Genomic DNA, 23,305 nt, shown 5'->3' with positions numbered 1-23,305 from the left:
AAAAAATGGTGCAGGTATCTGCCAGGGATTATGATTGAAGAGTTCACCACACAGGTTTCTTAAAGCAGCAGATGAGACAGATGAGCTCAGTCTAAACAGATTTACAATCTTAACTCATAAATCGCATTTCAGTCCACTGGGACATTCAAACCACTGAGTCGACTGTCAATGATTTATAATTTACTCAGAGCATCTATTGTATTTTCCACTCTATAATGGTCCAAATTCAGTATAGGACCCACAGTTATAAATGCACATTGGAATCAGCAGAGACTTTCAGTTTATACTTGACTGTCAGGAGCATTATTTTTAACATCTTCAGTTCTGATGAGAATCCATCATTTTCTCACCACACTGGTTATTCTTTTACCGTGTTCGAAAAAAAAAACAAGAAGACGTTCAAGACTCAATAGTGGACAAAATTGACTTAAGAGGGATGTGTTTGCAATTTGGTGTGCTGCCTTTACAACAAGAGAAACTTGTTTCTTTTAAAAGTCTGTGTTTTCTATTCTGACCTAATCTGATTTGCCTGTCTGGAGGAGGCTGTGATGAAATTATACAAAGTTTTAACATAATACATTTCAATGTTTAGACTCCATTAGAGGCCAATTCTGAGTCCCAACTCCCCTCCGATCTCTCCCTCCTTTTCCTCTGACCCTGTCCCCTTCCCTTCGTCCCTTCCTCCTTCCCTCTTTCTCTCTGCACGGGCACCATAACCGTCGGTTTCTGCACTTCACTTTCATCCCCTCCTTTCCTTCCTTCTCCAACTCCTCACGCTTCCACCTCTTTGTCATCTCCTTATCTGCCTCCCTAATTCCTCTGACTCCTCCTTGCTCACCTCACATCCCTTTCCTTCCCTTGTCCCCACTCTGCTCCTCTCCTTTCTCCTTGCTTCGCTTCCCCACCTGCACTTGTTTCTCTCTCCTCTCCTTCACCTTGTTGCCCCATCGCCCCTTCGCTCCGACTTTTCATCCTAACTGCCTTACTCCTTCTGGTCTTATTTCTTCCCTCTTTCCCTCTCTCTTCCCTCCTCTATCTCCAATTGCTGTTTCTTCCCTGTCTCTCCTTCCTTCCCAATACTCTGTGTCCTCTTCCATTTCCTTTTCCTCTCCTCCCCCCTCAGCCGTTCATTCTACCCTCCATCCTCCTGTTCTTTCTTTTCTCCACTCTCTCCTTCTCCTCTTTGACCAAGCTCTTTTTCCTCTACATCCTTTTCTTCGTCTTGTGAGAGCCATACTCAGCTGTTTCTGTTTTTTCGTTTTTCATTATTCTCAATGTTGTCACACGGATGGACGCCATTTTGGTTGAATTGTTTTTTATTCTTATTGTTGTGTTTGTTTGTCTTGTTTTTCTTTCATTTCTATCACTCCCCTCCTTTTTGTTTTTGTTCCACGTCTCCTTCTCCCCTGTCTCTCCCTCTCTCCTCTGTGATTTTTTTGTTTGGGTTTTTTTTATTCATTAACCTGCCCATGCATGCATGCAGCAGCCTGATTATAGGGACCAATCAGAGCCGGAGATGAAAGGTCAAACTGAGGAGGACAGCCAATCAGACAGCAATGAGACGCAAAAGCAGGAAGACAGCCAGCTGGAACAGGGAGAGAAGGAGGCAGATGATGCACTGGTGAGTCGCTCAAAATCACGACCATTCACATCATGACAGGCACAAACTAACACGCTCGAGCCTGAAGCCGAAGTTTCTCAGTCTCTCCAGACACAGGCAGACAAACACTAAAGCTTTTAGCTGGTCACAGTCTAAAAATTCCTTCAGGGCAAAAAAACAGAAGGTCTTGTGTGCTCCTTTAAAGCCTGTCCCAGATGATAAAGTAACTAAAGAAGCTGACAGTTAATGTGAAAAGGGACTGTTACTGATAATTTCATGCCTCCGCGCTGGTGACAGCCGTGGCCGTAGGCGTTATGTTTTCAGTTTATTTGTCCATCTAATTCTCATGGACGTGATATCTCGTGAACGCCTTGAAGGAATTTCTTCAACCTTGGGACAAACATTCACTTGGATGAACTGATTAGAATTTGGTGGTCAAAGGTCAAGGTCACTGTGACCTCACAACACACATTTTTGGTCATAACTCAAGAATTCATACACTAATTGATGAGTTGATGACATTTTATTTCCTAAGGGCTAAAGGTCAACTTCACCATGACATCATGATGTTCTGTTAAGACACTTATTCGGCCACTATTCACATCTTAAGTCAGGAATAGAAGGAAGACATTTGGTCAGATACTGAACTGGTGACACTAATCAGGGGTGTCCATCTTTTTTTTTGTCAAAGTAAATGTTTCTAATTAACTCAAGGTCCACCTACTAGCTTTTTCCAAAGTTTTCAGCCATACTTCTCGATCTTCTTCAGTGGGAGAGAACTTTGGTTACATGATAATGGCTCATTGCTTGTATATGTTGGATTAAGTCCTGCCTCCTGCCTTCAAAGATGGTTTAAATAATGGCAACTGAGCCATTTCAGTGACAAGTGAATAAGTTCCATCTGCTGAGGAAAATCTAAAATGTGGGTAAAAGCTCTGGAAAAACGTTGTTAAGTGGACTTTGTGTTATGAATTGGAGGCTTAAAATTCTGTTTCTTGGGTCAAATATGAACTCATACCATCCACTAGTAATATTAAATGTTTATTGGCATTACTGAATCTGATAGAAAAACTGTCATTATGCCTGTGAAGATGGGCCTCTATTAAACATGTGCTGTGTATACTCACATCACTTGTTCTTGAGCAAACACATGAAGACAGACAGCCCTGCAAAGGTTAATTAAAAGCTCATTTATGTGCATATTTGCACAGACACAGACACACACACATTGTAGCTTGAAGTTGCTGATGTGGTACAGTGGTGGCGAACTTATGCTAGCAACACTGTTGTAAACAAACATAAACAGTGACTTCACTGTCAGCTGTGGGATTGATGGGAAGAAAAGACCTTTGTTTGGTTGACCTTTTGCTGGCGTGTCTCCATGGTAACCAGGGCTGTGTGTGTGTCTGCATCTTTATCCTGAGCGGATGAATGGAAGAGGGAGAGACTGAAATAGAATGAAGGAGAAAGATAACAAGAGTGTCAGATATATTACAGAGGAACAGTTGTTTGTAGCAGTGACACAGCAGCACCCACATCCAGTGTTTACATACACTCAGTATTCAGATCAATGTGCTATTTGTTTTGTTCTTTGTTGTTGTTTTTTTGTCTGTGTGTTTTGTTTTATACCTCCTGGTGACATAGCCGTGGCCGGAGGCATTATGTTTTCTGTCCGTCCCATTCTTGTGAATGCAATATCTCAAGAACGCCTTGAGTGAATTTCTTCATACTTGGCACAAACGTCCACTTGGACTGAACGATTAACTGATATGATTTTGATAGTCAAAGGTCAAGGTCAGTGTGACCTTGCATCCTTCTCAGTCCCATTAACATATTACCTCAAGAACACCTTGAGGGAACTTTTTCAAATTTGGCAGAAACATCCACTTTGAGTCAAGGATTCATTGATCACAATTTGGTAGTTAAATGTCAAAATTTACTGTGACCTTGCGTATGTCTCATTCTTGTGAAGTTTTCTCAAATTTGGCTCAAACCTCCAATTGGACTCAGAATAAACTGATTATAATTTGGTGGTCAAAGGTCAAGGTCACTGTGACCTCACAAAACATGTATTTGGCCATAACTAAAGAATTCATGTGCTAATTATGACAACACTTCACAAAAAAATCTAATAGAATAAAAGCATGAAGTGATGATATTTTATATCCAGAAGGTCAAAGGTCAGCTTCATTGTGACACTATAATGTTCAATAAAAATACTTTTCTGGCCATTATTCAACACCATCATTTAGAAACAGAAGGGGAGACTTTGGTCAGATTCGAGTTGGTGACTCTAATCTTGAAACTGTGCTGATTGTATAGATCTTTTGTGCTGCCGGTGGAGATGTGTGTGTGAAGCATCAGTGCTTTCACAGACATGGATGTAATCTGTAAGTGAAACTTGAGTGCTTCATGGTATCATACAACTGCAAGGCGGTAAATCAAATTGTTGTTTTTTTTTTTTGTTTGTTTGTTTGTTTTGCAGAGAGTTAAATGAAAAGATTGATTTCACTCTTAAATCTGTCCGTTCAATATGTAGCGAGAGGCAGGAGTAGATAAGCATAAAGGCTGGAAGCAGGGAGAAACAGCTTGCCTGGCTCTGTTCAGAATTCAAAAACACACCGACCGGCAAATCCAGAGTTGTGGTTTTATGGGGAATTGCGTGCTGTAACCATTTCTCTTTGGCCGCAGTAACTTGTTGGAATCTAGTCGTCACTCTGTCCAGCTGCTGGTTGCCAAGAAATAGTGAAACCACAACTCTAAGATTTTACATTTCAGTTTGTCTGCAAATTAAAAGAGACATGTCAATTAGTGATCTTAAGAGATGCTGTTCAGCGTAATTTTGAGCTTAGGACAAAGTCTCTAGCTCCAAACTTATTGTACAAACATAAGAGTGGAATCGTGTCTCAGCTAAAAGCAAGTCTCCTAAACTATCGAACTATTGATTTATGGTGGGTGACCCTGCCTTATTTACACCGTAAGAAAGTATTTGTAACTTTTCTGGCATTGGAATAGTCACATTTAAACTCACAAACACTTGTTTTTTTGTTAAATATCTTAAAGAGAATTAAAGACAGATGAGTCTAAGTCATTCTTACACTGTATCATCAAAGTGGTGTTATTAGTGTATTTAAATACACTCAGTCTTCACACGTTTGCTTTTGTGTTGCCACAGTTTTTAATGATTTTGCACACATTGCATGAGCAGCTGCTGCTTTTTCACAACAGTGAGTCATACTGGAACAGAGGTCAGAGTCGTTTTTCAGGCTGGCGGTGGAGGCTGTGAGCGGCCCGGGTGGTGCTCAGGGTGGAGGGTGATGGAGGGCAGAGGCTGAGCCCAGTGGAGGGTGAAAGAGGACATTAATGGTACAGTGGTGGGTCGATGGATTGCACTCACTCAGCAGCCAAATGAGGCATGGGGGAGTGTGTGAGATGAGGTGTGTGTGTGTGTGTGTGTGTGTGTGTGTGTGTGCATACAGTAGTGTGCCACAGCCAAGGTGTGATTTAAAGGGTGTTCTAGCACAAAACTGCCATGTTACGTGCTTCTCACACTTGACTGTTCCTCCCTTTTTTACATCCCTCTAACTCCCCCTCCCGTCACCACTTCTCCTCCCATTACATCTTATTCTTTTCTTTAATCTCTCCCTGCTTCTCTCCTTTTTTCCTACTCACCGATTTTTCCCTATCTACTGCTCCTTTACTTCTTTCTCTCCCTCCATTTATTCTTATTTTTTCTTTCACTCCACCCTCCTCCCTTCCTATTTTTTTCCCCTACTCATCCTGTCCTCATCTTCCTCTTTCTGTCTTCCAGTGCATCCAGTTCAGTGACCTCCAGGTTCGGCTGTCTGAAGCAGAGGAGTCGGCTCTTGGCACTCAGGGAGAGCTGGAGAAGGAGAGGCAGGCTCAGAGAGAAACCAATCTTAAACTCACACAGGTCAGTCTCAGCACTAAACACTGACAGACACACTGAAACACCAGTTTATAGAGAATTGTGCAGAAGAACCCACTAAAGTGCTGATGTATCTTGGTGTCTTAAGTCTTGAAAAACAATGAAAGCCCCTTCTTATTGTTCTGTCTCAAACCATCCTCCCCTCTCAGCTCCAGGACGAGCACCAGAAGGCTCTGCTCCGTCGGGACTTCCAGTTGCAGAGTCTGGGCCTCCAGGCTCGGCTTCAGCAGAAGTTATGGAGCCAGGAGAGGACTCTGCTGGTCCAGGAGTCTCAGCACCTCAAACAGGCCCTGCTACTGCTCAGCCTCAAACTGCGCTGCTTCCTCAAACAGTGGAGGCTGGGCTGCAGGAAGGACACAGAGTGGAAAGACATCTTGGAGGTAGGAGGGGATGGAAAGAAAAAAGCTTTTCTTCTGGCAGAGTCAATAGCTGACTGTCCACACTGTTGACATACAGCATATCCTCATTTTGAACAAGATATTTATTTATTTTTGCAGCTAGGCTGTGTATCTAAAAATCAATACTCCATTGTCTTCAAAGCCTCACAGGATATCTCCATTTGTCCTCAGAAATGTAAGAGTGATGTAACCTCAGGTTTTGTACCAGTGAAAACATTAAGAAACATGTTTTGTGGTTGAATGTGGTGCAGAAAACAAATGACAAATGTATTGTATTGTGCTAAATTTTGGATTTTGTATCTGAATGGACATTTTAGAAAAAAAAGGAAAAATCATAAAATTGTCCTACTGTAGGAGATCACCTCTAAGTGTGTGTTACATAATATTAGAGGCCATGATAAATAATTGACAGGTGATCCTGCTCTGTGATTGGTTCCTTAGATGAACAGTCTGAAGGACCTCTACCTGCTGCTGGAGGAGGAGAACCTGACAAGCCCCGCCCACCAGACTGACAAGAGGGCTGCTGCAGACGAACAGCCACTCAGCCCCACTATCAAGGTTGGTAGAGTAACACACACCCACCCACACACACACACACACATACGCCCACATACTCACAGTGTTAAATGCATATCTTCCCCCGCAGTCTAGCGCCGTGAGCAGCACCTTGGCAGACCTGAAGGTGGCGCTGCAGGATCTGAGTGGAGAGCTGCGACAGGAGCGACAAGGTTCCCAAGAACTCACCCAGCAGTTTGCAAAGGCCAAGGCATCATGGGAGGTGGAGAGGACCGAATTAAAGAGCCTCATTACGCAGGTAGGAAGTGTTTCTATAAGTTTAGACAGGAAAAGTAATTTAAGTATGAGTAATGGGCTCCTACGTAATCACAATATCTTCTGCCGGTGATAGAAAAGTTTCCATTATATCACAATTCAAATGGGATTTATTGGCACAGGAAATATGTCACACAGCCAAAGCAAGTGTAAAATAAAAACAAAAATTGTATGTGTAATAAGTAAAGAGCTGCTAGAATTTGGTCTATATACACATCACTGCTGATTGGGTGCAACTCTGACACGCCCACCATACAAGAGAAAACGTACCTCAAGGCACGTTGCACACTGTTTCACACCATTTCAAGGAAACTGTCTTCAAATTGATCGTGCGTCACAACTCTGGAATAAAAGTGATGTCACATGTTTCTCTGCACTGGGATTCATGTTGCCAAGCCATTATCAATCAACTCTGGTTAAACTCCACCCACACTGCTGTGATGATGAAGCAGCTAAGCAGAGCTGATGAGTGTTGAACTCTTAAAAAAATAGAACAGTCTTTTTCTTAATTGTGCTTATTTAGTCATGAAAATTAATGTTGTAGAGGAACACTTCCTATTTGAAACACAGCTGTTAAAGGCAGTAGTGATACATAATATATAACTTGAGACCAATCAACATGCTTTTTAGTGTTACTCAGTAAAACAAAACTTGGCCTCAGCCCTTTGCTCCATTCAGAGTGAACCACAGTGCAGTCCATTAAGAGACACAAACTTGAATTGGTGTAATGAGATGGAGGGTCTGATGCAACAATGTACATAACACTGCTGCTTTGATTTTATATTCTACAACCTCTGTGTTGTCCATTAAGGGAATAGGATGATCCAGTTTCCTTTAGTTGCTCTGCAGTTTTGTGTCTTGGCATTTAAAAAAGATCAGATACTCAGATGTTGGGAAGGTTTAGCAGAGTGGAACAAATTCAGGACAAGAAGAAAAATCAATGGAGTGGGGGGAGATCCTCAATAAATCAGCGCAGGAGCACATTGCTCATGGACTACAGAAAAGTTTGCTGATGTTACAACCACCAAGTCTGACAAAATAAACAAGCCACTTGTGAATCCAGCAGACCGGGCAGTTACAGTAGACCTGTAAGGATACAGACAGATGAAAAGAGAATTATTTGGGGTGTTCCTGGTCTGAAGAGGCAAATAAAATGTTGACAAGTGGTTCTTGAAATCGATGACATCCTAGGTGGTCAATTTTTGCTTCTCAAACTGTCAAGTGGCTTATTTGTCCATCAGAGCCTGCCATCCCCTCCCTCCTTCCCTGTCTGTCTGTAGTCTGTGAGTAATGCTTTTTAATGTATTATCCTCCTCTCCTCTCTCATTGTCTCCCTGTGTGTTTCATAACAGCAGCAGAGGCAGTAATTGTGTCAGTGTTAATTAACAGCCTCTGAGATAGAACACAGCCTGTGTGCTACCGCCCGGTAATTGAGACAGAGAGAGAGAGAGAAGAGAGGGAGATAAAAGAAAGAGGGAAGACACAGAGAGGCCTGTTAAAGTTTGGCAATTAAAAAAAAGCCTTTTCATGTGTTTTTACCTTTGTTCCCAGAGTATTAATCATTCTACTATCTGTTGTTGTGAGACATCTGTCATAAATGCAGTTTTTTTTTCCACAAAATGTGAGCTTACTGTAGATTTTGGGGCAGGACCAAACCTGCAGGTCTACCTTTGTCCCTAACAGAAACAGCACGAGCAGCATTAACACAGGCTGGAGCATGTCTGTTTGCAAAAACATGTTTTTTTTTTATTTCAACATTAAGTTCTTACAACATGACTTAAAAACCTGCTAAACCATGAAAGCAAATTACGCCATCCACAGCAACCTCACCTTAGTTTAACCTTTGTAGGAGGTAAAAAGGAGGGAAGGATGACACTGTAGCATTGTGTTGCGACATTTCCAGCTGCCAAAATTGAGTCTAAAAGTTGCAAACTGTTAAAGCAGTCTAAAAGAAGATCCAGGGAATATACCAGAATGCAATGCAGCACCAAAAAGGCCTTTTTGTGTCTCTTGTTTTCCTTCATTTACTGAATACAACAAATTAACTCCTGTTCCACTGAGTTTGTTAAAAGGCTGTCTGGAAAATAAAGGAAGTCACTGACTGAGGTAGACGGAAAGTAAATTATACTTAATCATAAACACATAATCTACTTACATAACTGTAATACAGGTGCACAAGAGCATGAAATCTAATTTCCTTTCAAGTGCTGCACACTTTGAGCACAAACTTGATCACAAAAGCAGGTACAGTTCAGTCAGAGATGAGTGATAAACATTAAACAAATGATACGTTTGGCAGCATTTTTATATTACAGCCACAGGCTGCAACAACCAGTCACAAAGGTATTACATATCAGGTACACCAGAAACGATTAGAGATTAAATGCATAATTAAATGCATATATAAGTCAAGAAACATTTAGAGAAGGACCAAGCATGAAATTATATGGAATGTTAAAGAGAAATTGTTCAATGCAATGTGATAGTTTTTCAGTAGGTTAATGTATATAGATATGTCTTTAATCCCTAACCAGAATCTGATTCCTTTAGCCTAATGCTAATGCTAATTCTAATCTACAGGAAAGACTGTCTTTTCATAAAACAAGGCTGTCTATGCAGTAGAAAGACACAAATGCTTTTGAAATTGGTGCTATATGACCAGAGAAAACAGAGGAAAAGAACTGTGGCATTTGCTTTAGCTCAAGAGGCAGAAAACCTACAACAAATACACGCTCATGCTGGTGGGTGGCGTAAGGGGTTGTACACATGCCACGTCTTTAGCCGCCTGGAAAACACAAGGTCAAGCGCTTGGTGCTGCTTTTGTGCCTTTTGTGAGCCAGCTTTTAAGAGCACAGCGGCAGGTTACATCTGAGGTTGCTAAACAATCTTAACACGCATTGTGTCGTAGCCGATTTACCTGAAATCCTGAGTCAGGAGCTGTTCTTCTTCCAGGCGCTGTTTGTGTGTAGGCTTATCATTTGTGGGAATGTGGTCTGTGGGACAGATGAAAAGGTCTGGCAACTCTGCACAAAAATGATCAACTTTTCCATATTTATCACAAACTGATATTTACAGAAGAAGGGAAAGATATCTGCCAGCTGTGATTGGTTGTTCCTCATCACGACATGCATTGCACACTGCTGCGTTCCAGAAGTTGAACTCCCTGAAAAATAGGTGCTCGGAAACCAAGCGCGCCATGACGGTGTCTCTGTGGCGTCTCTGTACCGAACCTAACGCGAGTTAGTTCATCGCCGAGAGTGTTGAACACCATTATGGTGTTTAACACTCTCGACGAAAGTCCAGGATGATCAAAATGTTAGATTTACTAATAAATTGTGAAGCTGAGCAAGTGCAGGGTGCGGGATTTTCTGTTCAAGGACTCAAGTGATATTGTCCAATGCAGCTGCATCTGAGACAGTTGGATGTGTGAATACCTTTCTTCAAACTAAAGGTGAGAAATAGGTAATACAGTAACACAATCTTGGTTTTCATTTGATCAGCACTGCCTGGTTTTACCATTTAATCTGTTTGGTCTGACTTTGAGAGAGTGAGAGAAGGGCGTCTGTCTCTCTCGATCCACTTTTATACCCTTTGTGTGGTGGCGGTGTGTAGTTCGAGCCACACAGTCCTAGAGCCAGCGGAAAACGGCAGTGTGACGCATCTTACAGCAGGGAGACCTGGGTGCTGACAAGATGGAGGGCAGTTTACCACAGTTCATTTGTTGAAAATCAGTAAAGTGCCTCTAAAACTGAAATGGACCTTTGTAAAGTAGTAAATGCCCTCAATATGAAGAATGTGTTTTGGTCCACACCAACACCGAAACCCAAAAACACACACACACACACAAATACAGACACTCACACACTGACACAAGTCATTAATCACCGTCATGATCAGAGAGATTCTGCCCTCGCGCTGCGGTGCGAGACCATTTGTCTTCTGTTTGGTTTGGCAGCATCTCTTGGCAGCCAATGGGAAATGCGAGCGGCGTTACAAAGAGATAAGATGCTCTGCTTTTCTCTAAATGTGACGTAGCAGCAGGTTTTTATGAGATTAAATTTGCGGACGAACCTCTGTGGCTTAATCAAAGAATCGAATCAACTGGCTGCGATTCATTCTGCGTGAAACCCATTAATCATATCAAGCTGTGCAAACATGCTGGATGTGGACGCACACGCAAATATGAATTTCATTTTTTATGTTGCACTTTATCACAAATTTTGTTAAATTAGAACAGAAACGTTAACATCTGTGCAACACCTTAATGCCATTAATCTCTTTTCTGCCCTATAAAGTGTGTGTGTGTGTGTGTGGGTATGGGTGTGTTACCCTGGCCTAGATGCCACAGCTGGATCCAATCACTTCTCTGCCAACAGTGCACACTGTAAAGTATGCCATCAGTTTGCCCTGAGTGTGTGTGTGTGTGTGTGTGTGTGTGGATATTCACCAGCCCACCAAACCACATCGGTGCCAGGCGTCCTGGCAGTGTGCAGCGGCTCCTCCAGCTGTTGCTTTGTCAAACAAGTCAAATCAATTTCAAACACTGTCCTACCTGTCACGTCGCTTGACAGGAAATTCTCTCCGCTGCTCAGCCTGATAAACAAACGCCATCAGTGAAGTACAAATGATTTCCAAAGCCTTGAATGCATGCTGTACAACACTGCCTGCTTTTTTTGCCCTTAATCAGTCATCCATTGTGACTGTGGGACATGTTACAAACACCTGTTGTGAGCAGCTGGAAGTTCTGATTGCTTGCTCATCACATCTGCTGAATCCATTTCGCTCATGACGGGAGGATGATGATAAAGGAGCCGGCTGGGAAAAACAATGATTATTTGTGTTTTCAGACAACAGAGACGCAAATGTGCAACACATACATTTGCAACTGTCTTCTGTGATGTGTAACATAGACTGCTTGCAGTGATTTTACCAGTTTTAATTGCCTGGTCCGATTGTTTTGAGAAGAAGAGACCTCTGCAGATTTCAGTTCCCATTAAAAACCTCCTGAATGATGAACACCGAAGGAATCCTAACCTGGAGAAGTCTGAGCTGGTTGCAATCTGCAATCCTCACCACTAGACGCCATTGATTTGCCTTAAATCTTAGGCACTGCTTCCTTAATATAGCAGGAATTGACCATGTGCTATATAAAGATATAGTGGAGAACGGCATCCTGAAATGAAGCCACGCTCCCTCTGTGTGTTTTGTAAACCGAGCTGCTCTGTTCTTTGTTGTGGTATATGGTTCAGCCCATGTGCATGTTAGTGCACAGGAGTCCTTGTGTGTGTTCCACTGCCTAGCTAATCACTGCTGCTCTGTACTGCACTCATACAGCACTTACCAGCAGTTCCTCCCCAGGTTTATGCCATCATCTTGCCAGCACTGTTGCCATTGTCAGCACTGTTAGCACTGTTAGCTCAGCCACCTCCACGTTGAGAACCGTGTGCAGACAATCCCCGGCTCAGACTCTCAATCATTGATGTGCTCTGAATGAATGATTTTTTTTAACCAGCAGCCTTTTTCTCCACCTTAAAATCAGCTGTGAATCTGTTTCTCATTGGTGTGTACATGCTGTCAAAATAAATCAGCATTTGAGTCCTCATGTGAGATCCCCACCTGAGAAAGTCAGAGGTAAATTAAGAAATCTCTGATTAGCAAAATAATATTAATATTCTGTGGGCTAAATGTTCTGGGTATTTTTTTAGAGTTTGTTTACACATACTAGAAATCATTTATTAAGAGCCACTGACAGAAAAAAGCAAGATTGTGGTTGAGACAGGACTCCAGAGCTTCAGTTTTAAATACGGAGCTGCAACACAATCAGCTAGTTACATTGCTATATTTAACATCTGTATGCATTATATAATATCTGGGCTGTGTTTTTATTTATAAACCTGGCACACATTTTGTCTCTCAGGACTGTTGTGGTTGCCCTAGAATTAACAGCTGGTATGAGGTACTGATAACATAAACAGATAAAATCAAATGAGCTGTTGCGTTGCGGTAAAAATGTGCTGCAGGCAAATGATGTGCTGCCCACAATAGCATATAATGCCCTGCCCTGTGAGCCACTATTGCACTAAACAGTGGTATTGTTTGCATAAACATAAGTGATTGTTATCAGATCATTTATCTTAACAGTCTACTACAGAGAAGTATCTATATAAAGTGTTCATCCAGACTCCTCCTTTCTCCATATCTTGTTATTAAAACCATTGATTTTAGTTAATTATGAACAAAAATTACTTTAATGTTAAAGTTAGTAACAAATCTCTGTCACAAAACAAGTGAATCCTCTTAAAAGTGATGTGTGTAGCATTCTTTAGGTTGTTTTAGCACCTGCACATGTATGGTTAATTCCACATACCTGACTATTTTTGTCATCATAATTCATAGTATCTCTTTTTAAAATGATCTGATTCAATGTTATTTATATAGTTGTTATTATGGCGGCTAAGGGTCAACACTTCTCAAGCAGACAAACAGCAAATCACATTTCAGCAAAGGTGGGACCAAGTCACAAAAAATCTTTGCACTTAAAGGGACATTGTGTAACATTTTCAGTTGTTTATTGGCAAAAATTGATGTCTGCATTCATAAATATGTCATCACTGGTGTACTATTGTATTGTACTATTGTGTGATTGTATTACCTTTCTCCTTCAGCAGCTCTCTCCACCTGGGAAAGGCAACCCCAATGCTGACCCTTGTTTTTTTAATTCGCCGGTCACGCTGCCTTTTTGATTCCCTTTTGCACTTTCTTGGCGATGAGGATTCCGTCTCCCGTGATGCTGCATAATACATGATCCTGTATTATGCTCAAAGAGTGGGACTTTGTTATGTGGCAGTAGTGCCACTGGCCACTAACAGCTGTTAGCGGTGCAGTAATGCGAGGAGAGGGATGAGGTGTGTGAGGTTGAGCCACTTGTCAGTTGTCAAAGGACAAGACGTGATTGGTTTGTTTCAATTTACATCCGCCCCAACAGCCCTACATTGTAAACACAGCCAGCATGGTGAGGAGGGAGTTTGTCAACTCGGGTCGCATGTGTTTGTGTAAGAGCCTGAATGAGTACTCCATGCAGTATCGGATGACATGGTTTCATCAGTGTTATCATAGCTTTTTGGTACAAAGCGGCTACAGTTGTTGCAATACGTGTTTGAAACAGTGAGGCGCTAGAGTGCGCCATCTGTTTGAATACAATATATGATTTCAACGTTAGATGGGAGAAATTCCTACACACTGTGGCTTTAAGTCCCAAGGCAAATCCCAAGTCTTTAACTCTGAGTTTCAAGTCCTAAACAAGTCAAAATGTACTAAACAAACAAAACACTAAACAACAGAACACTAAACAAACAATGATCTTTTAAAATTTTGATATTTAATGTTATCATTTGCTGTCATAACTAATATATAGCTGTGTTAATGTCATGTTTAGCTGGTTGTCTTGTTTTACCTGTCTTTAAAAGCACTAATGGAGTGGCATTTTATTTAATATGACAATAAAGCTTTCTATTCTATTCTATTATATTCACCAAATGTAATGCCAATAATATATTGAATTTACAAAATATCCCAAGTAAAATATGTACCTCTTTTGGGTGTCCACTAGCTCACCTGGTAGAGAAGGCACCCCATGTACCAAAGGCTGCGTCCTTGTCACAGTGGCCACAGGTTTGATTCCAACCCAACTTCTCCGCCACCACACTAAATCTGTCCTATTCAATAAAGACAAAAAAAGCCGCCCAAAAAAATATCTTTAAAAATTAACTTATTTGTTAAAGCAAGTTTGTTGGAAGTTGTTGCATTTCTGTTCTGGATGCTGTCAGATTGCTTCAAACAAAGTAGATCTGGGGAATTAAGTGTTGACCTGCTGGGAATAAGTAGTGTCAATGGTAGTTGATTCAGGAAAAATGAAGGGAAATTAATTGATTGCTGGCACACTTTTTAAATGACATATGTTGCATTCTTTGGGCTTGGGGAAAGGTTTTGAGTATTTTCAAGTCAAAAGGCTCAAGTCAAAGTCATGAGTCACTGGTGTAAGAGTCCAAATCAACTTGCAGGTCTTTTTGGATTTTGTCAAGTTTTGTCAGCAATTTTGTGACTTGAGTGTAACTTGAGTCCAAGTCACCTGACTCGAGTCCTTACTTCTGCACTTCAGGCATTATTCCTGATTTAGTATTGAATAAAAAATATGCTACAGGAAGATCACAGCAGCTGGAACATGTAGCGGAACATGTAGGAGTAGTAATTTTCATACACTCTCTAATGGGTGTAATAATAATAACAGTGATAATGATAGTGAAATTAACTCACTCCTCTTGACCTCCCACTCACCACTTAAAGAGCCCTGTGGGTTTAATTGGTGTTTGTTGTCACAGGGTTGTTAGTATCTCTCGGCTTTGTTTTCCTACAAATACTCTCTATGTCTCTTTCCATGTCTATGAAAAATTGCTTTTGAATAGACACTTGAGGAAGACCCACATGATGAATGTGACAAATGCAAAGGCAAACATTTGATCAATACAAGACTTTAAGGGTTATTTTTTTAATGCTAAAACAGATTTTTCACTAACCAGGCCCTAAAGTCTCCTCTTAGGGTGTTTCTAGTAAAATGTGATTAATAAATCTACCATGGTTTTAGTTGAATAAATAGAAGTAATTGAACTTGCTAAATGGTGAGTGGCGAGTCGTGAACCAGACGTCTCATCCACCAATAAATGCCAGTCATCCAGTAAAATCACCTCCCTCTTAACGCCTCAGCAATAAACCTCGTTAAGAATTGGGGGTCGTTAGGCTACGTTCATCATTAACGAGCAACGCTCTGTTGCCATAGGAGACGGGAGCTGGGCTAAGTGTGCGTGTGTTATGCTGTGATTGGCTGCCATTAGCACCATATACGGATGCCAGTGCCACAGAGCCAGACTGAGAGAGGATTGATGGGTCTGGGGTGTGTATGTGTGTGTGTGTCTGTGTGTGTGTTTGTCAAAATGATGGGCCCAGTCGTGTCGGCTGTGTGAACTATGAGGCTCAGACAGAGGAAAAGGGAAAGCAGAGCTGCTCATAAAAATTTCAAGAGATCCCACCTACAGGCTCTGTGACAGCAGGCCAGATTCATGGTGAGCGAAAAAATGGGGAAGAGAGCAAGAAATAGAAGGTGAGAAAGAAGAAGAGAGAGGGAGAGGGGGTGAGAAGGATGAAGATAGGGTTAAGAAAGGGTTAGATGCACAGAAGAGGAAAACATCGCAGCAGAAAATAACAAAAAGAGACAGCTCTCTTGAGTACAGAGCTTTCCGCTCTCTGTCCATACCTTATCATGCCCTGACAGAACGTGACCATCATTCAATGAGCAGCAGTAAGCCCTTGTAAGTTTTTCATCTGTGTGGAGACTCTGCCTCCTTTCCGGGTGTTGTTTTGGAAATTGATGAGGTCATTTAAAAACCTGTGAGGATGAAACATGAGGACCAGCTGGGAATTCCCATTACAAATCTCTGCGTGGTCAAATAAGTCATAGTTGTAGTCATCATAACTAGTAATTATTTGTGTGTGTGTGTGTGTGTGTGTGTGTGTGTGTGTGTGTGTGTGTGTGTGAGCTAAATTGTTTCAACTGGAACCAAACTGTTTGATGTGGAAAGTAACTTTTGCTCAAGGGCAGTGATGAAGCAAAAGTTTGAACTTAGAGTATTTCCATGTTGTGCTACATTATACTTAATACTCAAGAGGAAGATACTGGACTTTTTATTCCACGACTATGATGTCATGTCTTTATAACAGGTTTAACTGACTTAACATTTTAATATTTTGTCATTTATCTGGTTTTAATTTTTATCGTATATCTGTATTACTGCCCTTTATTCAAGCATTTTGTAACTATCTTATGAAAAGCGCTATTCAGATAAATCTGTAGTGATATATTTGGTTTGCAGATTTTGCATCTTGTAAAATCATCATATGACGATGCTCCTTATACATTCACACTTCATTATTTTAACACTCAAAAAGGGCCTGCTACATAAGGAGCTCTTTTACTTTGATAAACGTGTGCATTTTCAAATTCAAATTTAACTTTGTTATCCAAAACAGGACATTGTTGTTTCTATGTATTCTATTATCTAACACTGTTTTTGCATTGCAATATTGCTTTCTTTACTCAAACCTAACCTCTCTAACAGTCATGATTTATGTTTACCAAACATACAGTTAATAAGTTTTCAATTTGCCAACAAAAGAAAGATCTCCACTCACAGACCCCTCATACTTATTTTGATATTTACCATGATCTCTCTGCCTCTTTCAGCTTGAGACCAAAGCAGGCAAAGCAGCAACAGCAGCTCTGTCTGCCTCTGATGCACTGGATCCTCCAGACCTGAAGGTGGCGCTAAAGAGGGAGCGTGAGGAACATCAGCACCTCCTGGCTGAGTCCTACGCAGCCGTGATGGACCTAACTAAACAGGTAAATGTGTGTGTGAATGGACCGAGCTGGTTTGGAAGGTAACAGGCTGTGACTTTATTTACTTGGACAAAGAAAACTGTGTTATCTGCAAACTGTAGAAACAGACGGGCTCAAAGTGGTTTAAATATTTAGATGGAGATTTTCAACACAATGAGATAAATCACTCTGTGTGCCTTGGAAATCTGTCCGAACTGAAGAGTCTGTTATTCAATGTGTTTGTCGGATCGAGAGTTGTTTTTCCTGACATCATTGCAGTGTTTCGATTCAGCTGTCATATTTCTGGTGCTGTGCACTGCACATCGATCTGACGTTTGCCTCTTCTTCTTGTCTCTCTGCTGTGACCCACCTGCTGACCAATCAGCTTCAGATCGGAGAAAGGAACTGGGGCAGAGAGAAGCTGGAGCTGCTGGAGAGGTTCGGCCAGGAGAGAGCTCAGTGGGAGCAGAGGCTGGGAGAGGCCACCGCACAACAGGGGAAGGTATGACAGGCAGTGTGTGTGTGTGTGTGCGTGTGCATGTGTGCATGTGTGCGCTAGTGAGTGTTTGTAGGGGAGACAGAAATGTAAACGATGAAGAAGAGATAAGGAGCAGGTGTATCTTGGGATGATGGAATCTGAGAGGAGGGTGCACATCTGAGATAAGGAGGACATCTGATACCGAGTCATTGGATCAGATGTGTTTCCTGCTACACTTGTCCCAGTACGTCCAATATCATTTGATGTGTTCACAGATTTCTCTGAAATTTAATTACATTTTAACAAAAGCTATCACGATAAGGCTGTGTTCAGACTGAAATTAGCATCACACAAAAAACAGCCTCTTCATTTCAATGAGAACACTGAATAAATGTTTAACCCTACCCTCCCTCTTCCAGCAATGAAAAACAGCATCATCTAGCTAAGCTCATTTAAATGTGTGCTGCGTCCCAATTTATGCCAAAATATTTGCAAAAATTTTGCAGTTTGGCCAAATTAACTAGTATCGTTTTTCTTTTTGGTCTCATTTTTATTCACTTCAAGCCAATGTGATATCCAGGCTTCCTTCCATTATATGCACAACTTCCAGTTTCTTAAGAAAGTCATGCAATATGTTATCATTTGTAATAGTATTTTTGTATTTTGAAGCTTCATTGTTTGATTTATTTAAAAAGGGTAATTGTTTTGATACAGTGCTGGCTGAAAATATACAATCTGGGTAGTATGTGTAAATGAACTGTGGTAAACTTCCCTCCATCTAATCGGTGCCTAGATAGCCCTGTTAGGTACAGGTTTTGTTTGGACCCCAAAGCAGATACTGAAGCAGGTCAGTTCACAAAAAAGGTTTATTAACAATAAGAAAAAAACAAGAGCAGGCAGTGGAGGCAGGGGGCTGGCTGGCTCGTAGTATATTCACCGACGGATGGATTGGAAAAACTCAGGCATACGGTGAGGCACAAAGGACGACCTGAGTACAACGGGAAAAAACCACAGGTAAGTACAAAAACCTCTAGCAACACTAGAAGAATAGGCAACAAAGTATGGCTATGCAGCAAGATGAGCACAAGATACAAAATGTAAGAACACAGAGCGCTACCGAACATGACGGAATTATCTGGCAGCGTAGTGGAGTGAAGACCAGGCTTTTGTAGACAGGAAAATGAGGTGATTGAAGACAGGTGTGCCTCATCTGCTGCTGCAGGAGAAGCCAGCCACGCCCCCTGACACACACATGCACTGCAGAACAGGAGAAAGGGGGAGGGAGAGAGAGAATACAAAAACATACCACCAGAACCAAAATCATCACAGTACCCCCCCCTCAAGGGACGCCTCTTGGCGGCCTACCAGGCTTGTCCGGGTGCTGGGAGTAAAAGTCTCTGAGGAGATCAGGGTCCAAAATGAGGGAGTGAGAGATCCAAGAACGCTCCTCTGGCCCATACCCCTCCCAATCTACCAAATACTGGAAGCCCCGGCCCCGCCTACGTACATCCAACACCCACCGGACGGTGAATGCAGGGTGGTTGTCAATGATCCGGGGGGGTGGAGGGGGTTCGGCCGGAGGGCTCAGAGGACTAGTGGAAACTGGCTTTAGGAGAGACACGTGAAACGACGGGTGGACATTCAAGGAGGGAGGCAGCTTTAGCTTAACCACACTGGGATTAATAATGTGATCAATTTCAAAAGGGCCAATGTACCTGGGTGCCAGTTTCCGGGATTCGGTTTGAAGTGGGAGGTCACGGGAGGATAACCAGACCTTCTGACCAGGCTGGTAATCTGGGGCTGGAGTGCGGTGGCGGTCTGCCAGTCTCTGGTTCCGAGCAGCAGTGCGGATGAGAGCCGCCCGGGCTTCACGCCAGACTCGGCGGGCACGCCGGAGATGCCCTAGCACTGAGGGAACTGCCACGTCCGTCTCCTGGGCTGGGAACAGTGGGGGTTGGAAACCATTAGATGCCGTGAATGGAGACATACCTGTGGCGGAGCAAACCAGGGAGTTGTGGGCATATTCAACCCAGGGAAGGTGGGTGGACCAGGAAACCGGGTGATGAGAGGTGACACATCGAAGGGCTGCTTCCAGGTCCTGATTCGCCCGCTCCGTCTGACCGTTAGTTTGTGGGTGGTAACCCGACGACAGGCTGGACGACGCCCCCAATGCCTGGCAAAAGGCTCTCCATACCCGGGAGGAGAACTGTGGACCCCTGTCTGACGCTATGTCCTGCGGAATGCCATGAAGTCTGAAGACATGCTGGATGAGCAGGGTAGCAGTCTCGAGAGCAGAGGGTAGTTTAGGCAGGGGAATGAAGTGCACAGCCTTGGAAAAACGGTCAACAATAGTCAAGATAGTGGTGTTACCTTCCGATGGAGGCAGGCCGGTGACAAAATCCATGGCGATGTGAGACCAAGGTCGGTGAGGAATGGGAAGGGGGCAAAGAAGGCCAGCGGGGGCACGGTAAGATGCCTTGCTGCGAGCGCACACGGCGCAGGCGGACACGTACTCTCTCGTATCAGCGGACATGGAGGGCCACCAGAAGCGCTACTGAAGAAGGGCCAGGGTCCGATGAAAACCTGGATGGCAAGCAACCTTGGAGCCATGTCCCCACTGGAGCACTGGAGATCTGGCAGACGGAGGCACGAACAGCCGGTCTGGAGGACAATCCTCAGGAGTCGGATGATCCTCTTGGGCCTCCTGGACCACCCCTTCAATCTCCCACCTGGCTGCTCCCACCACACAGGAAGATGGCAGGATGGTTTCCTCAGATGACTCCTCAACTGGAGGGGCAAACTGACGTGACAAGGCATCAGGCTTGACATTCCTGGATCCCGGCCGGTAGGTGAGCGTGAAGTTGAACCGGCCCAGGAACAGGGCCCACCGAGCCTGGCGTGAGTTGAGCCTGTGGGCGGAACGGAAGTAAGACAAGTTCTTATGATCAGTCCATACAACAAATGGGTGAGTAGAGCCCTCCAGCGAGTGCCTCCATTCTTGGAGGGCTAAAACTACCGCCAGCAGTTCTCAGTTCCCAACATCATAATTCTTTTCCGCCGGGGTGAGTCGGCGGGAGAAGAATGCGCAGGGATGCAGCTTCTGGTCCGAGGTGGAGCGCTGGGAGAGGACTGCCCCAATACCAGAGTCCGAGGCATCAACCTCTACCACAAACTGAGCTGCAGGATCAGGGTGAGACAACACAGGGGCAGAAGAAAACATGCACTGTAACTTCACAAATGCAGCCTCGGCTGCAGGTGACCACACAAAGGGAGATTTCACAGAAGTAAGTTTGGTTAGTGGAGCAGCAATTCGACTATAGTCATGGATAAACCGGCGGTAAAAATTTGCAAACCCCAGAAACCTCTGAAGTTGCTTTCTAGTTGTAGGAGTGGGCCATTCGGCCACTGCCTGAACATGGCAGGGTCGGTCTTGATCTGCCCTTTCTCCTACAAAACCCAGAAAACTAACAGATGAAACATGAAATTCACACTTCTCGGCTTTAACATAGAGTCTGTTCTCTAACAATCTTTGCAGCACCAATCTAACATGCTGGACATGTTCTTGGAGAGAACGAGAGAAAATTAAGATGTCGTCTAAATAAACAAACACAAATCTGTTGAGCATGTCACGCAGGACATCATTAATGAGTACCTGAAAAACTGCTGGTGCATTGGTTAATCCAAAAGGCATTACAAGGTACTCAAAATGACCCAGAGGAGTGTTAAAGGCAGTTTTCCACTCATCCCCCTCCTTTATTCTCACCAGGTGGTAGGCATTGCGGAGGTCCAACTTGGAAAAAACAGTGGCCTGGTGGAGGGGACCGAAGGCTGAGTCAATGAGTGGAAGGGGATATTTGTTTTTAACAGTTATGTCATTCAAACCCCTGAAGTCAATACAGGGGCATAGAGTCTTGTCCTTCTTATCAACAAAAAAAAAAAACTCGCCCCCAACGGTGAGGATGAGGGACGAATGATTCCAGCAGCAAGGGAGTCAGTTATGTAAGTCTCCATGGCCTCCTTTTCGGGCCTGGAGAGATTATACAGTTTGCTGGAAGGTAAGGGGGCGCCAGGGAGCAAGTCAATGCTACAATCATAAGGCCTGTGAGGGGGTAGAGACAAGGCACGATCCTTGATAAAAACCTCCTGGAGGTCATGATACTCAACAGGGACAGAGGTGAGGTTAACAGGTTTGGGAGGAACTGGTGTGATGGTGGCAGTGGTGGGGATGGCTGAGTGTAAGCAATGTGAGTGACAAAACAGACTCCAATTGGTGATGGATGAGGTAGACCAATCTATGTGTGGATTGTGTAACTTGAGCCAAGGGAGACCTAACACTAGCGGGTAAGTGGGCGAAGAAATGATGTAGAGTGAAAGAGTCTCGTGATGATTACCAGAAAGTAGCAGTGAAACTGGGGCAGTACGGTGAGTGACATGGGCGAGAAGCTTTCCATCGAGGGAAAAAACGTCCTTGGGTTCAGGAAGGGGCTCTGTGGGTAAGTCAGACTGCAGAACAAAATCAAAGTCAATAAAATTGTCATCTGCACCAGAATCAACCAAGACTTGGAGAGGTAGAGAAACTTGTGACCATGACACAGTACCCTTAAGCTGAATGCGATTGGAGGGGGGAGAAACGACAGATGCATTGCTCACCAGCGCCCCCCCTGTGGCTGATGAGCCTGCTCTTTTGGCAGAGCGGGACAGTTGGCTAGGATGTGGCCAGCCTGGCCACAGTAAATGCAGAGCCTCTGGTGGAAACGGCGTTGACGCTCTGCAGGGGTGAGCCTCATCCTCCTCAGCTGCATGGGCTCCTCGCTGCTGTGAGGTGATGAGACCGTAGGCGGAGAAACACTGCAGGAAGGTGGCTCCAGAGATGCAGATGGTGCCGGCTGCCGAGGAGACTTGGGCTTCGAGAGGGGAAAAGGGAAACTCTGCCTGCCTGTTCTCTCCCTACGTCTCTCACGGAGGCGGTTATCTAAGCGAATGGCCAAAGAAATTAACTCTTCTAAGGAGGAGGTTTCATCCCGAGCAGCTAGCTCATCCTTTAACTCCTCACTTAAGCCACGAAGGAACACCCCTTGTAAGGCTCTCATCCCACCCACTCTCAGCTGCAAGAATGCGGAAATCAATGGAGTAACTAGCAACAGAATCTGAGCCTTGACGTAAAGAAAGAAGCCGGTTACTGGCCTCCCTACCTTGTAGCGGATGGTCAAAAACTCTCAGCATCTCAGCAGTAAATGACTGAAAAGACTGACTAATGGGTGAGTTACTGTTAGCCATAGCCACCGCCCAAGCTGATGCCTTCTCAATTAACAAGCTCATAATAAAAGCAATCTTAGATTTATCAGTAGAATACGTTAATGGCTGCTGATCAAACACAAGAGAACACTGGTGAAGGAACTGACGGCATGACCCTAACTCTCCTGAATACCTGACAGGTGTGGGGATGAAGGGTTCACGGGGGTGGCTGGGCTGGATGTCTGGAAGAGCTGGAGCTTGAGGAGCTGGAGGAGCTGGAGCGAGGACTGGAGCTGTCAGTGTGGTGAGATGAGTGGAGACTTGGTCCATACGACCGCCAAGCTGAGTCACACTGGTGGTAAGGTTGTGAAGAGTGTCCACAATCTCC

At 43.6% G+C, this 23,305-nt stretch overlaps 1 protein-coding gene across 2 annotated transcripts in view; it reads left to right on the top strand.

The window, feature by feature from the left end:
* soga1 (suppressor of glucose, autophagy associated 1) overlaps nucleotides 1–23,305 on the top strand; it is a 142,782-nt gene that overhangs the window by 104,319 nt on the left and 15,158 nt on the right. Inside the window, exons 11-17 of one of the 2 annotated variants that reach the window (XM_049582001.1) lie at nucleotides 1,487–1,621; nucleotides 5,412–5,534; nucleotides 5,699–5,929; nucleotides 6,389–6,505; nucleotides 6,594–6,761; nucleotides 17,073–17,228; nucleotides 17,590–17,706. In XM_049582001.1, coding sequence (XP_049437958.1) covers nucleotides 1,487–1,621; nucleotides 5,412–5,534; nucleotides 5,699–5,929; nucleotides 6,389–6,505; nucleotides 6,594–6,761; nucleotides 17,073–17,228; nucleotides 17,590–17,706 — 1,047 coding nt within the window. Of the gene's footprint in view, nucleotides 1–1,483; nucleotides 1,622–5,411; nucleotides 5,535–5,698; nucleotides 5,930–6,388; nucleotides 6,506–6,593; nucleotides 6,762–17,072; nucleotides 17,229–17,589; nucleotides 17,707–23,305 lie in introns of both variants that reach the window. The other variant, XM_049582000.1, reaches the window with a different exon arrangement.

The sequence above is a fragment of the Epinephelus fuscoguttatus genome, linkage group LG7, assembly GCF_011397635.1.
Source record: "Epinephelus fuscoguttatus linkage group LG7, E.fuscoguttatus.final_Chr_v1".
NCBI lineage: Eukaryota > Metazoa > Chordata > Actinopteri > Perciformes > Serranidae > Epinephelus > Epinephelus fuscoguttatus.
The sequence above is the reverse complement of the archived record's forward strand: the minus strand, read 5'-3'. Positions and strand labels throughout refer to the sequence as shown.